General features: G+C 42.0%; 1 protein-coding gene across 4 annotated transcripts in view; it reads left to right on the forward strand.

The window, feature by feature from the left end:
- Positions 1–17,229, forward strand: part of iqsec1b (IQ motif and Sec7 domain ArfGEF 1b) — a 345,135-nt gene that overhangs the window by 309,675 nt on the left and 18,231 nt on the right. For 3 of the 4 annotated variants that reach the window (XM_083939507.1, XM_083939510.1, XM_083939509.1), the window contains one exon: positions 15,749–16,028. In XM_083939507.1, coding sequence (XP_083795633.1) covers positions 15,749–16,028 — 280 coding nt within the window. Of the gene's footprint in view, positions 1–7,207; positions 7,368–15,748; positions 16,029–17,229 lie in introns of those variants that run through there. The other variant, XM_083939508.1, reaches the window with a different exon arrangement.

Here is a 17,229-nt window from a genome sequence, read left to right on the forward strand (position 1 = left end):
ACTCAAGTAATGATGTTAGTTATTCTTTACATGTTGTTCAATTCAATTCAATTTTATTTATCATGCCAAATCATAACAAAAGTTATCTCAGGACACTTTACAAACTAGGTAGAGACCACACTCTATGACCTATTTATGATAAACATAGACCCAACAATTCCCCTGTAGAGTACGGTGGCAACGAAAACCTTCCCTATTACAGGCAGGAATGTCAGACAGACCCAGCTCTGTGGAGGACGGACATCTGTCTGCACCGGTTGGGGAGGAAGAAAAGGAGAGAGAAAGAGAGAAAAAACGGACAGATGGACATAGAGAGACAAAGACAGAGATAGAGACAGACACACTTCCAGTAACTATAATAATATCTATAGTAATGTGAATATGACTTATATGTTATGGCAGTTAATAAAGCAGAATAGTAGAAACAAGCACAGCTAAGGTTATTGATTATAAAAGTAGCAGGAAGCGTCATGTAGGACCACGGCAGCAGGCACCACCACGATCAGAGACCTGCGAAATGACAAAGTACAAACAACTCCGGGGAAGAAGTTGAATTAGTAACATGCATTGATGAGACATGAATGATGCAGACAGAGAGGAGTGAAGCTCAGAGTTTCTGGTAAAGTTTTATCCCCCGGCAGACTATGCTTATAGCAGCATCATTAAGCAGAACAAAATCAGCTTAAAAATAACAACATTGCTAAGGGCTCGTAAGTCCTAGCTGTAAGCTTTATCAAAAAGGAGAGTTTTAAGTTTACTCTTAAACATGGGGACAGTGTCTGCCTCCTGAATAACGATTGGGAGTTGGTTCCACAGGATAGGAGCTTGGTAGCTGAAGGCTCTGCCTCCCATTCTACTTTTGGAGACTCTAGGAACGACAAGTAGCCCTGCATTCTCAGAGCGCAGCGATCTAGTCTGGTAATACGGTACTATGAGCTCTTTAAGATACGATGGAGCCTGACCAATAAGAGCTTTGTAGGTAAGGAGAAGGATTTTAAATTCTATTCTAGATTTTACAGGTAGCCAGTGCAAAGAAGCTAATACAGGAGAAATATGTTCTCTCCGATTTGTTTTAGTTAGTACATGAGCTGTAGCATTTTGGACCAACTGGAGACTCTTAACAGACTTATTGGAGCAGCATGATAATAAGGAGTTGCAGTAGTCCAGCCTAGAAGTAACAAATGCATGGACTAGTTGTTCTGCATCTTCCTGAGAGACAATGTTCCTAATTTTCGCAATATTACGCAGGTGAAAATATGCAGTCCTTGTCGTAAATTTTATGTGAGAATCGAAGGACATATCCTGATCAAAAATAACACCCAGATTCCTTACTGTGGTGCTAGAGGACAACACAACATCATCCAGAGTAACAATGTCTTTAGCTATTGAGTTTCGGAGGCCTTTGGGGCCAAGTACAATGACTTCAGTTTTAACAGAGTTTAACATCAGATTGCAGGTCCTCCAGCTTTTTATTTCCTTAATGCACATTTGAAGTTTATCTAACTGATGGGTTTCATCTGGTTTGATCGACAAATATAATTGTGTATCATCAGCATAACAATGAAAGTTTATGGAGTGCTTCCTTATAATACTTCATAAGGGAAGCATATATAAGGTGAATAGAATCGGTCCAAGGACAGAACCCTGTGGGACTCCGTGACTAACTTTAGTGTGCATGGAGGATTTGTCATTAACATGTACAAACTAAGATCTATCTTATAAATATGACATGAACCAGCTCAGTGCGGTTCCTTTAATGCCGATCAGATGCTCTAGTCTCTGTAGCAGGATGTGATGGTCAATAGTGTGGAAGGCAGCACTAAGATCTAGTAAGACACGTACAGAGACAAGTCCTTTGTCTGAAGCTATTAGAAGGTCGTTAGTAATTTTTACCAGTGCAGTCTCAGTGCTATGATTCATTCTAAATCCTGACTGAAAGTCCTCAAATAACTCATTACTATGTAAAAAGTTGCACAGCTGATTGGCAACTACTTTCTCGAGGATCTTAGAGAGAAAGGGAAGGTTAGATATAGGTCTATAGTTGGCTAGTACCTCTGGATCAAGACTGAGTTTTTTTAAGAAGAGGTTTAATTACAGCTACTTTAAAAGACTGTGGTACATAACCTGCTGATAAAGACATGTTAATCATATCTAATAGGTAACACTTCTTTAAGTAAACTAGTTGGAATAGAGTCTAGGAGACAAGTAGAGGGCTTTGATGCTGAAATAGTACATGTTCATTTGTTAAGGTCGACTGTAGAAAAGCAGTCCAAGAACATATCAGGTCGTACAGTTGGATCCTGGGTTCCTGGGTTTGAAGAAAAATCTGTGCCAAGCGAGTTGATTTTGTCTCTAATAGGTAATAGGTCATGAAGTCGTTACTACTGAGGGTTATAGGAATACATGGCTCAATAGAGCTGTGGCTCTCTGTCAGCCTGGCTACAGTGCTGAAAAGAAATCTAGGATTGTTCTTATTCTTCTCTATTAAAGATGAGTAATAGGCTGCTCTGGCATTATGGAGGGCCTTCCTATATGTTTTAGACTTTCATGCCAAGCTAAGCGAGATTCCTCCAATTTAGTAGAGCGCCATTTACTTTCTAATTTTCGCGATACTTGTTTTAATTCACGGGTTTGTGATTTATAACACGGAGCTGACTTCCTCAGTTTTATTATCTTCTTTTTTAACAGAGCAACAGAGTCAAGGGTTGTCTGTAGTGAGCCTGCAACACTGTCAACAAGGTGATCAATTTCAGAGAAACGTTAATGCAGGAATCTTGAAAATTAGGATAAGGCATTAAATTAAATGCAGATGAAATCGATTCCTTAAATTTAGTTATAGCACTATCAGATAAACATCTAGTGTAGAAACTCTTGCCTAGAGGTGAGTAGTCCTGTAATATGAATTCAAAAGTTATTAAATAATGGTCTGATAAAATAGTATTCTGTGGAAAGACTATTAAGTCATTGATTTCCACACCATAAGCCAAAACAAGGTCGAGGGTGTGATTAAAACAGTGAGTAGGTTTATGTACACTCTGACTAAAACCAATCGAATCTAAAAGAGAGATAAACACAGTACTAAGGCTATTATTAACAACGTCCACATGAATATTAAAATCTCCTAAAATGAATACTTTATCAGATTTAAGGACTAAATTTGATAGAAACTCTGAGAATTCAGACAGAAATTCAGAGTACGGACCAGGAGCACGGTACACTATAACAAGTATAATTGGCTGCACAGTTTTCCAGGTTGAATGTGAAAGACAAAGAACAAGACTTTCAAATGAATTATAATTTAGTTAAGGTTTAGGGTTTATTAATAGGCCTGAGTCATAAATAGCTGCAATGCCTCCTATGAGTATTAATATGACTGAGAGGAGTGGATTCATTTAGGCGAACATATTCTTCAGGACACAGCCAGGTTTCAGTCAGACAGAGTAAACCAATATGGTTGTCTGATATCAGATCGTTTACTAAAACAGCTTTAGATGACACAGATCTGATGTTTAAAAGTCCACATTTTATTTTCTGATTTTGTTGCATTATCGCAGATTTGGTGTTGATTTGTATCAAGTTTTTCTGTATAGCGCCTCTTCTGTTCATTTTTGATCTGGTTAATTTAGATGATCTTGGGGCACACAGTGTATATAATACTGAGCTGGAAAATGCTGCACAGGGAGCTCATAGAGGTGTGTTAGACTGCCACTCTGCTTCCTGGGCACCTGCGATAAGGGCAGCGCAGAGTATTGATTGGTGTATTAAACTGTGACTCTGCTTCCTGATCCCAACACTGGGTTGGCATGGTTTTAGACCGCTAACAACTGCGTCCATGTTCTTAGATATGAGAGCAGCACCCTCCAAAGTAGAATGAATACCATCTCTCCTAATAAGACAAGGCTTTCCCCAGAAAGACTGCCAATTATCTACGAAGCCCACATTATTTACCGGGCACCATCCAGACAGCCAGTGACGGAATGATGACATGCGGCTATACATGTCATCGCAAGTCAAGTTGGGCAGGGGACCAGAGAAAATTACGGAGTCCGACATAGTTTTTGCATATGCACACATCGACTCCACATTAATTTTAGTGACCTCCGATTGACGTAATCGGGTGTCATTACCGCCGACGTGAATAACAATCTTGTCATATTCACGTTTATCCTTAGCCAGCAGTTTCAAATAGGACTCAATGGCCGCTCTGGCCCCTGGGAGGCGTTTTACTATGGTCCCTGGTGTCGCTAAGTTCACAATTCTCAGAATGGAGCTGCCAATAACCAGTGTTGTTTCCTCAGCATGTGTGTCACTGAGTGGAGAAAACTTAAACGGGTGGATGTTTAACCATGGGCTTCGATTTAGAACTATGCCTTCCTCTCACAGTCACCCAGGAGGACCCTGGCTGCTCAGGGATTGCCGGGGGAGGGTTAGCAGAAGCCAATGCTACACTATGTGGCTTTGCACCGGCTAAAGATATAGGTCGCCGTCTAGCTACCGTAGCACAAGACTGAGCTTCCATGGTTCTGAGCCGTGCCCTAACTCACTGAGCCTCGCCTCCAGCGCTACAAATACATTACACTTATTACATTTACCATTATCACTAAAGGAGGCAGAGGAGTAGCTAAACATAAGACACTCCGAGCAACAGAGAGCAGGAGAGAGCGCGGGGGAAGCCATCACCAGCCGAGAATCTAACTTCTAAGTTAAAGTGGCTAACAGCGTGTAACGTTTAATTAGCAAGAAAGCGGCTGGGTACCCCGATTAAACAGTAATATAGGTGGACCAGGAGAGTAGAAGGTCAAGCAAAGGGTGGCTTGATCTTGATCTTCTCTTTCAGTATAAATGTCGGGCCTCATGATCATCATTTCACATAAGCTCTATTTCCTCAAACACAGCACACATTCAAGACACAAGTCCATGAATCAATGTAGATCTGTCACAGAGCCATGGTGTGTTGATGGGTGCCTCCCCTTTAGCATGTGGCACACATTCAGACTTATCTGCGAGGTAAAAATGCATCCATCCTCTCCTGACTGCTGTTCAGTCTGGCTATTCACTGTACAGATAGAGATGAGAGGGACAAAAATAACCTGAGGTCTGATCAAAGGCAGCTGTAAAAATGTTCCACTCTGCATTTAAACAGATGTAGAGGGTGTTAACTTTGGCTGCTTAACCTTCAGCTCTCGATGTAGTTAATTTAACTGAGGTTAAGGAACAAGACTATACCCCTCTCCCTTCACTAATTCCACCACTCATATCTCACATTTAAACCACCCGTGTCTCATTAACGCAACACCCGTGTCTCATTAACGCGACACTTACGTCTCATTAACTCCGGCCCGGCATCGCCCTCTCCCTCTGCACCCCGTCGGAGATGCAGGCGCTACCGTCGCCATTTTTCGGCGGGGGGGCGCTCCTCCCGATGTCCGCGGCTGGCTCACGGACCCTGGATCCTGCCACCTCGGACCCTGGATCCTGCCACCTCCTGTGTTCGACTGGACGGTTGCCCGCCTCCAGCACGCCCTCAAAGACAGATCCCCCGATGGGGCCCCCCTTGCCTGCTCCCCCTGTGTCTGCTTGGTGTCATGTTTTCCTTCATCCCTGCGTCCGCAGGCTGCACTTCCAATCTTGCACATACATCCCTCCATCCTTTCTCCTTCCCTTTCTTCCGGGAGGTTCAGGAACAAGACCATATCCCACTCCCTTCACTAATTCCACCACTCACGCTTCACATTTAAACACCTGTGTCTCATTAACTCAACGACCTGTGCAACCATATATATATTTGTGTCTTACTTCCTCTCTCTCTCGTTCATCTCAGTTTTCACAACCCTCCCCCCCAGAAACCCGGTTCTTCTCCTCTCTTCCCCCCTTTTTTTTAATAAGAAAGCAGCTCAGTAGTCCACACTACAATGAAAGGCTTCTGGCCATGAACCCGACGATCGACCCAAGTCCTTCATCCCTGGCGAATGTCTCCGTTCTCCATCCTTGGTGAACGACCCTCTCATCAGTCCATCAACCCCTCTCTTCATCCCACCACTCATCATTAATGCTAAAGAGAACCAACTGACTCAGTTAGTGCTGGGCTCTACAGAAATCACATTTCCTGCCGCTGGTTGAAATCTCCTTGTGCTCCGTGGTTAGCATTGTTCACTTGCATTGATTCATCAGCATTGAGTTACACTTCCAGAATGGAGGGTCAGAGATTTTTTTGTCCACATTTGTCCTCTGAGAATTCATCTTAACACATTTTATAATGAACTATAATTAACTTTATATGCTCAGTATCTCTGTCTGCTGCACTTTACATGACCCTTCACCATATGGGAAACATTAGGTCCTTTTTATTAAGCTCTATAATGGCCCATAAAAGAGGCATTCAGCACCCGCTCCCTCTTCACTCTTATTATATACTGTAATTGGGATTGTTTACACATCATGAAATGTATTTTCTTGAGGCTTGTATGCACCAAAGATGTATATAATTCATCAATATGAGCTGTGTTATCCTGGTGCTTTACGCTGCATGGTTTCTTTGGTTCAATAACATCCTTGGTCCACTTGATACACACCTGTTGTTTGGGTAATGATGCCATTATATGGAAATGGACCGGCCCCTCACTGCCGACTTTTTGGGCCGAGGCAGGGGAATAGGAGTTGGGGAAAATCACTGTAAACATCAGCACAGAGATTGGAGGGGATGTGGGCCAAACATTCCCTATTAACTGGGTTATTTGTTTAAAGGATAGCTTGGCGGTCAAGCCACTGTTGCTCATAGAAGACTGTGATAGTGATCGTATCATTTTAAGCACTCCGTTTAGGCCTTTGATCAGCTGTTGTAAAGCCATGATTGTCTTCCGTATGAAGCTGAAGGTTGACATCTGAGGACAGTTATATGGAGGTCACATTACTGCAGCTGTACCTCCACAGTTACAGCAGCTAAAATGGTATATCCAGGGGTTTCCCCAGGCTTATCTTTTCCAAGATTCTCTTGCTATTAATAAAGCCCATCTGATGCTATCACCACGACAACTTGCTGAATCTCTCTCTGCCCCTTCCTTTCTAAGACCCTCCTTTTCTGTGGGGCACCAGTGCTCCCGCTGCCACACGACCCAGTTTCCTCTGGAGGAATTCCCTCCCTCTTCCTGCGAACGCCCCTCCCCATAAGGGTCTGAAGGAAGGCCAGAGCTAGAGAGGTGTCTCAGGGTGAGGCTGTGCGGTTGGGCTGTTGAGCTACATTTAGCCCAGGAATGGGGTAACAGAGGGCAGGCTGGTGATGGGTCTGGTGTAAGGACTCAAGAAGGCAACATGTGGTGTCTGCCATGTGCCTCTGACAGGTCCTTGCTGGAGCTGGAATCAGACAGCCGGTAGGCCAAACTGTGTGTGTGTGTGTGTGTGTGTGTGTGTGTGTGTGTGTGTGTGTGTGTGTGTGTGTGTGTGTGTGTGTGTGTGTGTGTGTGTGTGTGTGTGTGTGTGTGTGTGTGTGTGTGTGTGTGTGCTGTAGAAGTACTTTTAATGGCTGATGTACTTACTCTCTGATTTGACTCTGAATTTGTCTCATGATGCAGGTTGTATATTTCACTAATGGCCGCTCCTTCGGTCAGGGACTGCTGCCAGACCCAAATGAGATCAAAGAAGAAAGCGTTTATCAATTACTGTTACTCCTTATTGGATGAATTTCCTTTAATGCAGTGGATTTTGTGGCAGAGCAGAGCTGCTGATGTCATTCACAAGCAGCACACTTTGTGTAAATAAAGTGGGCTTCATTCATGATTCAGCAAGGACTGGGCTTCATCAATGAGCCTTTAGTAGAGTCATATTTCACTGCTCTTTATCCAGTGGCCTCTGATTCTTATTCAAACTGATTGGAAGAGTTACTCATTTGTGACAAACACACAAGACAGTCGGTGTGAATACACAGCAAAACAAAGAAACCCAGAAGCGGCAGGTTGTGTGTGTGAGTGGCAGGTTGGAGTAATTAAATAATCACTTCAGTGTGACACAATGAGTATAGGCTCCACTTGAGGAAGCCACTCAGTGGCACAAACGGGGCATCTCCAGGGGAGTTGTTGACACCAGATCTGTCTTCACTTCACCTGCCCCCTCCGCTGGATCCGTCGCATCACCTTCCGCTACAAACACGTCATTAAAATTCTACCAGCCAGGAGGCAAGTGGCTCAGTGGTTACAGCAGTCGCCCCATGTAAAGAGCCTCTCTCACCCTATTTCATATCTGTCCTCTCTAATAAAAAGGGTTGAAAAACTGCCATAGAAATAATCTTTTTTTAAAAATGATAATTCCACAAGACAGCAATTTATGCAATGTCATGTAGCAATCTGGTACCGTGCGGCGAAGAAAATTTGGAGCCGTTTGCCAAGCGACTGAACCAATCAGCGTTGGTTTTGAGGTGGATTTAAGCATGACGAAATGAGAAGAAACTGTTCAGTTTAAACAACATGGCGGTTTCCGTAGATGTCATGAGCGCAGTTATCGAGCAAGCCGCTCACTAACTCTTTTTTTTCTTGGATCCTTCTGTTGGAGTATGTTACGGGCACCTGTTGTTTACTTTCTGAGATTTGCCCCATTCTTCAATGATCTGATTGGTCGATTTGGCCTGTATATTGGTGATAGAGAGATAGTTTATCCAATCAGCAACCAGTATTTTTGCCCCTTTCCAAAAGATCTCCAAACAAGAGTTCCCAGATGGACATGCAGAGCAAATCGGAATTATGCAATCAATCCATCCCAAGTCAGGTTAGGGATGCTGTGGCACTTTGAGGGTTTTTGAAATGAATCCTGTAATCTAAAATAAGGTAGAAGGGGAAGTGCACACCTTTTTATGTGGATGTAATCCCTTACATTTAAAGAGGCGCTCCACTGACTTTATTTGACTTGTCACAGGAAGTACTTTTCACATGGGTTGGCGGTTCAATACCTGGCTCTTCCTGCCCACGTGTAGAAGTGTCTTTAGTCTACTGTCCTGAACCCGTAGTTTCTACCGTTAAGTAAGTCAAAGCCATGGAATATAGTCAGTCAAAGTGCCTGTGAATATTCTCATTTGTCCATATCATCGTTATCCCCAAAGAAATTTAAGTCAAAAGCACTTGGATAGCACCTGGACTTGGTTGTTTGTCTAGGAAGACGTTTCACCTCTCATCCAAGAGGCTTCATCAGTTCATGTACGCATCTGACCAGGCTGGGACTGGCCTAGGTGAACCGTCTTCCTAGAAAAACAACCAAGTCCAGTTGCTTTTGACTTAAGTTTCATTGAGGGTCAGTAAAATTATTTGTTACATAAAATTATGTAAAATACAATACAGTGACGTGTCATCCTATCAATTACTTCAATCTATGCATTAAAACAGTAATAATAAAAATATATGTGTAACATGGGGGCAGTCCTAAGCACTGGCGATTGCTCTAAGACTGCAAGGGAAGCTGAGCTTCCCCTAAAATGTCACCAAAAAAAAAAACGAAGGGTAGAATTTACATATAAATAAACAAACACATTTATGATGTAGGCCGGAAAAAATAGCTTCCCCTCCTTGAAAGACCAGCAGCTGCCACTGGTCTTAAGCAGTGTCCTCATCTAGGATTCTAGTGGCCTGAGGGTTGAAGCTCTTCCTGTCAGTGCTGGTCTGGTGTATCCAGTAACTTCTTCATGACCTCGACAGGGAGAAGATGCTGTTACCTGGATGGTTGGGATTAGAGATGTACCAGTACCATTTTTTCCTTTCCTATACCGATTCTGAACTTGCGTATTTGCTGATACCGAGTACTGATCTGATACCAGTGCATTACAAATACAAACATATACATTCAGAGAAAGAATGCCATAGAACTTTCTTTTAATATCTAGTTTAACAGTCAGTGGTGATGGAAAAAAAACATAGATAAAGTACGGAATAGATTTTTAGGGGGCTAAATTATGTGGTATTGAATTGGTGCATAGACTTGCATACTGACCAATACCTGCTTTTTAGGCAGTACCAGAGACATTTCCAATACTGGTATCAGACAACTCGAGCTGTGATCTATAATTCTCTTATTCTTGGCCTTATTCTATACCAAGCCTTATTCTTGGTAAATATTCTTTAGGTAGAGGACAGCACCACTCTAGCTGAACAAACTCTTTGCAGGGATATTTGGCATTTTATCCATTAACAACACAAACATTGAAAGAGTGAATGAAATAAAATTCTGTGTGTGTGTGTGTGTGTGTGTGTGTGTGTGTGTGTGTGTGTGTGTGTGTGTGTGTGTGTAGCTTAATTAATTTGTAATATTTATACCACTACTGCCTTTATTTTTTAAGCCTGGATGTGGCACTGTAACTGCCAAAGAAATACACCCATAATGGAGAAGAAGAGAGGGAGAGCCGCTGTGTATAATCATAATACAAACACCAGAGACTTTTTCGCTAAATCTGGCGACTTTCCAACTCCTCATCCACCCTAGAGAGAAATCTGTCGACTGTTTCTGGTGTTACTGGAGACTTTTGTGGTGTTTTGGACTCTGATGCTCAAATCGCTCTGTAGTTAGTGTCCTCACCAAGCAGAGGGAGCTGCTGTGAGCCCCTTCCCCGTCCCAAAGCACTCACAGGCGGGCACTGTCTCGCTACTTTTTGCGACCTTCTTGGCAACTTTATTCATGAAAAGCTACTAGCGACCAATTTAGCTCCTTATTCAGACCATCAGGGAAAAGGGAGAAATCTGTGGTCGGCATAATTAATTCCCATGCATGTGGCTCAGAGTACAGTTCAGTAAACAGTCTATGGGTCTGTTTCTCTCCTCTTGCAGCAGCACTGTTGTTGTTATGCAACGCCACGGGGGTTAGAGGTCGGAGTTGGGCGATGACCGCATTGTTTAACAAATTATGCAGTTTCGCCGTCCAGACAACAACGTTTTCAGGCTCTGACAAAGCCGGCTGTGTGTGGATAGGAAAGCGGGTCTTCGTGTAGACGGGCCCTCAGATATGAGAGCTGCACCCTCCAAAGTAGGATGAATATCATCCTCTCCTAATAAGACCAGGTTTTCCCCAGAAAGACTGACAATTATCTACGAAGCCCACATTATTCACCGGGCACCATCCAGACAGCCAATGACGGAATGACGTGCGGCTATACATGTCATCGCTGGTCAAGTTGGGCAGGGGACCAGAGAAAATTACAGAGTCCGACATAGTTTTTGCATATGCACACACTGACTCCACACTAACTTTAGTGACCTCCGATTGACGTAATTGGGTGTCATTACCGCCGACGTGAATAAAAATCTGTGCATATTTCTGTTTATCCTTAGCCAGCAGTTTCAAATAGGACTCAATGTCACCCCCGCTCTGGCCCCTGGGAGGCATTTTACTATAGTCCCTGGTGTCGCTAAGTTCACGTTTCTCAGAATGGAGCTGCCAACCAGCAGGTATGTCACTCTCAGCGGAGAAAACTTATTTGAAACATGAACGGGCGGATGGTCAACCATCGGCTTCAATTTAGAGCTATGCTTTCCTCTCACAGTCACCCTGGCTGCTCAGGGCTTGGGGGGAGGGCTAGCAGAAGCTAATGCTACACTATGTGGCTTTGCACGGGTTATAGTTATAGATGGCCGGTTAGCTACCGTAGCATAAGACTGAGTTTCCATGGTGCGGAGCCTTGCCTCTAACTCACTAAGCCTCACCTCCAGCGTTACAAATATATTACACTTATTACATTTACCATTACCATTATCACTAAAGGAGGCAGAGGAGTAGCTAAACATAAGACACTCCGAGCAAGAGAGAGCAGGAGAGAGAGCGGGGGAAGCCATCACCAGCCGTGAAGCTAACTGCTAAGCGAAAGTGGATACAAACAGATAGCCTGTAACGTTAAACACTATAGAATTAGTGAAATAGTGGCTGAAAGAAGAAGAGATGTGAGTGCTTGATTAGAACTAGTGGATGTTTAAATGTTAAGCGGTAGTTTGCTGCTGTGGTGAGCATTATAGCAAAAACAGCTGAGATTAGTGAGATCAGCAAACAGTGAAACAACGAGTGACCAACACACACTCAAGCACCGGAAATTACGCAATACATCATCGGAAACGCGTCAGGACTCGTCTATCTGATACATTTGTTCCTTTTGGAATTATAAATCAAGGCTGAACAATTTGGAAAATAATCTAATTGCCAGAGTTTCATATACTATATAACCTTTGCAGCTTTGAAGTCTGAAGTCTTGTTCTTATAATGAACTGTAGACAATATCTGACCATTCATGTCCTTACATTTCTGTATTTGCCCTTTCTTACATGGAGAACAAAACAGGAGATTGTCTATTCTTAAATGCATTCTCATTTACACATAATCACAGGGCCAGACCACATGTTGCATCTCATCTGCTGTGGACTCTTGACAGCTGTCAATCACTGCTGACCTTTAAACATTAATTCTCAGTTCTGTAACAAATCACACAAAAGTGGCTTTTAAACAAGGCCATTGTAAGAAAAACGTAAAGCAGTGCAGCAGCACCACCACCCCCCACCCCCCAAAATATTTTCTGGATAGTGTCAGATCCCAACAGGAGTCATATAAGGATCCCTTTCCTATAGAACAGCTCTATATTTTGTAATTTTAGTAAACAAACTAAACAGCCTTATGTTATTAATCTTACTTACACGACAGCATGTAAATTCTGTCTCTTCATGGTCACGTGTTTACAATTCTCAGAAAACTCGATAGCGTTGGAGATTCACTTGTTCAAAGATCGTTTGTTAAATTGTTTGGGAAGAGGCTCCACTCCTAACAGGAAAAACGAAATGAAAACTTATCAGAGCTCCTATACTATTTAGTTCGAGAAGATGATTCACTCCTACAAAAAAACACTAATACAGAATTAAACAAACTGAAATTCTTTCTTGATTTTGTTGTGCTTGAAACCATGAAGTGAGTTTTGATTTTTTTTTATATGGACTGTTTCTGTTGGAGAACATTATTTGGACCTTATTATTCAAAAGACATTTGCTGATGCTGAGTGTGGCTAATACACTGATTTAAACTGAGTTTGTATTGTGGCTCTGATTATTGCTTGTATAATTGCGATCCTTCTGTCTAGCGCCCCCCAACGCTGTAAACCTAAGGGAAACACTGTAAAGTATAAACCTATGGCATGCACTTTTAAGCACTGCAGAAAATGTAACTTAAAATTATATGTAGGCCAATCTTACTGGCACTTTCAAACATTTCCGTCAATGATCCTTGTCTGGGGGATATGTCTTGCCTGGCGCACTGGTGCTCAGCATTTTAGCCATACAACTGTCTTACATGGCTTTGTGGTGTTTTTGTGCTGATACAGGTTTATGCTGTTGCCCTGAGAAGTAGTAACAGTAGCACGGCATGTTCTGCACAATACCTGACGCTGTGCCGCATCTTTCTTTTTTAAAACCACAGTAGTTCCACACAACCGACATGCTGTTCCTGTTTGACACTAAAGTCTCCGCTGTATCAGTTTCCGACTGTTCTGCTTGAGGCCATTTTGCAGCAGGTGTGACTGATGCTTTTTCTTGTAACCAAGTCAGTGGTGAGAGGGGTGGTGTAAATCTTTGATAATTCATTGACTGGCAACATTTTATGCCTAATAACCATGTAAACGCATGTTTAGATCATTTCTCTCTGGTTGTTGTTGCGTTTTCCCCCATGAAGAGGTGATGGTGCTCCTGGAGGGACAGAAACAAAACTGGTCTGTGGCTGATACAACTTTTTTGTTGGAGACCACAAGATATATAAGGACTGTTTAACAGCTTGAGTTGTTCAAGTGAGTGTTTGAAGAGATGAACACAGCTGGAATCCACCAAACCATCTCATCTCTGGGGAATACTATTATTTACAGTAGTTCTATATGTAACACACATCTTATTGGATAACTATTTAGCGTCCATGTTAATCGGTAAATTGTCCATTTAACTGCAGCTGTTTACTGTTTCTATGAAACAAGGGAACATAGCTGCATAAAACCTCTAAAGTTGAGTAATTACAGCATAATATCTCATCTGTTTAGTCTGTGCACAAAACTAAATGTTGAAATGAATACATTTCAAGAAGTTTGAGGTTTTAGGGGAGTTATGTGATTGATTATATTCACAGCGGCATGCAGCTATGCTAATTGCTACCTGGTTCTATAGCTCCATACCTGATGCTCGGAACGGAGTGTGGTCCCTTTTAACTCTTTCAGAACGCAGATAAGTTCTTTCCCCGAATGTTGAACTATTGTGGTTCGTGTTCACATCCAGTGGATCTGCAGTGACGTTACAAACACACTTATTTTAAATGCACCCACCATCTTTCCTAACCCTAACCATATAGATTTGTTACTTGAACCTAACCATGCATTTCTGTTTGAATTCACATTAACCACATGTTCCCTGTGTTACAAACAGCCACTGTAATGGAGCATCATGTGTTTGACCCACAGGGCTACCGAGTGCATTGACACGAATTAGATAAATTTGAATGAGAACAGATTCCAATGATTTAACACTGAATGTAAGGATGTTTAGATGCCACTCTCTAGTAATCTGTTTGCAAAGGCCAGGCCAATGACGGGTATCATTTATCACACTCATTTCACCTTGAATGAAATATGTATTCAAATCTCTTTCCTTTCCTTTAAGTGCAATAAAAAGTCTCTGGAATACTCTTTTAATGAACAACATAACAGACATGTTAAAATAATGGACTGGTGTTTTGGGAGTGAAGCATTATTTGTAGAAGTAATCTGAGCAGTTCATTCCATGATCACTAGGATGTCATCATTTTGATTGCTCAAAATGTGTACTCACTTTTTTCTCAGCTGTTCTTTAAGGCATCAAACCAAAACCCCATTAAAAAAACCCACTGACTTTGAAATGAGGGAAACATAAGAGCAAAAATGCTAACTCATATCCAGGTGTTAGGAATAATTCCTGCAGCACTTACTATATTAACACTCATATCTGCTTCTGTACAGAAAAAAAGGTTTTACTTCTTAAAATCCAGGTTTCTGTCACTGGAGAGGGACAGTGTGTTATATCACATATTCAGAAGCAGGTTGTAGGTTCAGGTTCCTGTTGTTTTTCTTCCAGTAAAATGGCTTTGATACCTCAACATAGTATTGAGCTGTGTCCAAGTACCAAAACACAGTGCACTTTAGACCTCTCAGCTAATCAATCGACAATCTAAGAGGTATGGAGGAAGAGAACACATCTGTTGTTGACTTTTAGCTGCTGCACAACCGACCGTTGCTACACTCTGTCAGGGTTTATCCAGTCAGCTGTCCAGGTTGGTGTTTGTGCTGCTGTGAGCAGACAAATATCTTCATTGATCTTTCACTTTAAAACTTATATGCATTCATATTAAAGGTGCTGCTGCACATACTTTTGTCACTTTTGACATTGTGCCGCTCTGTTTTCACTGAAAGATTAAGCTGCTGATAATGTGGTTGTGATTTCAGTGTTTGTTGTGCCTTATGTTGGTACTTTGGTATAAACAATTTATTCATAGGAGCTTAATTTCTTCTAATCAAGAAAGTGGTGCAGTCTTCTAGCGGACTAGGGAATGTGTAAAGACAACAGGCAGCACTCAGACTGCTGCTATAAATTCCTTCACTCATATTTATACTCTGCCAGCAGTATCAAAGTTCACTTACTTTTTCCATCTGTCACAGCTTCTAGCTGAAACACAAGCATTGCATGCCTTCAGGAAAATGACTCCGCAAACTAACCTAGTGTGCTTCTGCGTGTTGCAGTGTGGAAGGTGATGCTCCAGGCAGCGAGGTGGGTGCCTCTGTGGACCCAAACAGCGGCTACAGTTGCATCCCAGTGACCCACAGCGGCGGGCTTGGCTCCGACCACCTGGACAGCCCGCTCTACGGACACATCTTGCTGCCAACCCACCTGCGACCCCGCCGGCCCAAGCTCCAGCACTCCCAGTCCATTCTCCGCAAGCAGGCAGAGGAGGAGGCTATCAAGCGCTCCCGTTCACTCTCAGAGAGCTATGAGCTCTCATCAGACCTACAGGATAAACAGGTGAGGGGGTATACAAAGATGACTTCCATCTGTAAATACCTGATATAGGCCTGGGTCATATGTTTGAGACAATATCATGGTATTAATGAGAACAATAAATATATATTGTCCTATTTAAAATGTATGCAAAGTTGCATGTAAAATAATTACAATGAGAATATGCTTTATATCAGACAGAACCCCAAAACAAAACTGTATACCTTCAATGTATATATATTTTTTAAAGATTATTTTTTGGCAGTTTACAAGACTTGATTAAATAGGACAGACAGGAAGTGGGGTGAGAGAGAGGGAGACATGCAGCAAAGGCCCATGGCCGCTGCCTCAAGGACCTTCATCCTCTTTACATGGGGCGATTGCTCTAACCACTCAGCCACTGGCTGCTCCAATGTATAATATTTTTAATCTGATAATTTATTGTCTTTTAATGGAATCATATTGTGATGAAATCATATATTGAGATATCGTGTTACACAATTATGCTGTCTAAGCTCGTAATAACAGGCACATACAATACTAAATCAAATTTCTCCAAAAATCTGATGTGAAATATGTTGGGAGAATATTATATGAGTTGCAGTTTAGTTTTTACATCCCACTGTTTGTGTGCCTGCATGTAAACAGTCAGTGTATAGCTGGAAAAAAAATATCTCTCTAACTTCGCATGAAACGATTATTGTTCTTTTTACACTAAAGTTCTCAATAAAAATGAGAACCTTTACTTTACTACTACTAGAACTTTACTTTTCATTGAATTTAATCTACCTGCATAGACTGAGAGGGGCAAAGTTCCACAAAATTCTGTAATTAATTAATGCAAGAGGAACAACCCAAACAAAAGGAAATCACAATACAAATAGACGATATTTGAGCCTTATATCATATTATTAAGCATGTCCTATCAAATTTATCAAACAGATAGCACACAACGATGAATTTTAGTGCGAACATGTCTTTGCTTATGGGTTTACAGTTGAAAGCCAGGAGCTCAAGGCTACCTTGCGCGTTGGTATTTAACATCAAGGGCCGGGACAAAACAGCAGTATATGAGGCACTGAAATGAGAACAGGCTTTTAAGGACTGACCTTCAGCTAACACAGCCGACACAACAATCTTTTTTTATCTTGCATTTTCCTGCTCAGTTACATATTAGTTTTAAAGGAGCTGGAAAGTAGAGGTCCTTACAAGTCCAATATTTTGG

This window comes from Echiichthys vipera (assembly GCF_963691815.1).
Source record: "Echiichthys vipera genome assembly, chromosome: X".
Taxonomy (NCBI): Eukaryota; Metazoa; Chordata; class Actinopteri; order Perciformes; family Trachinidae; genus Echiichthys; species Echiichthys vipera.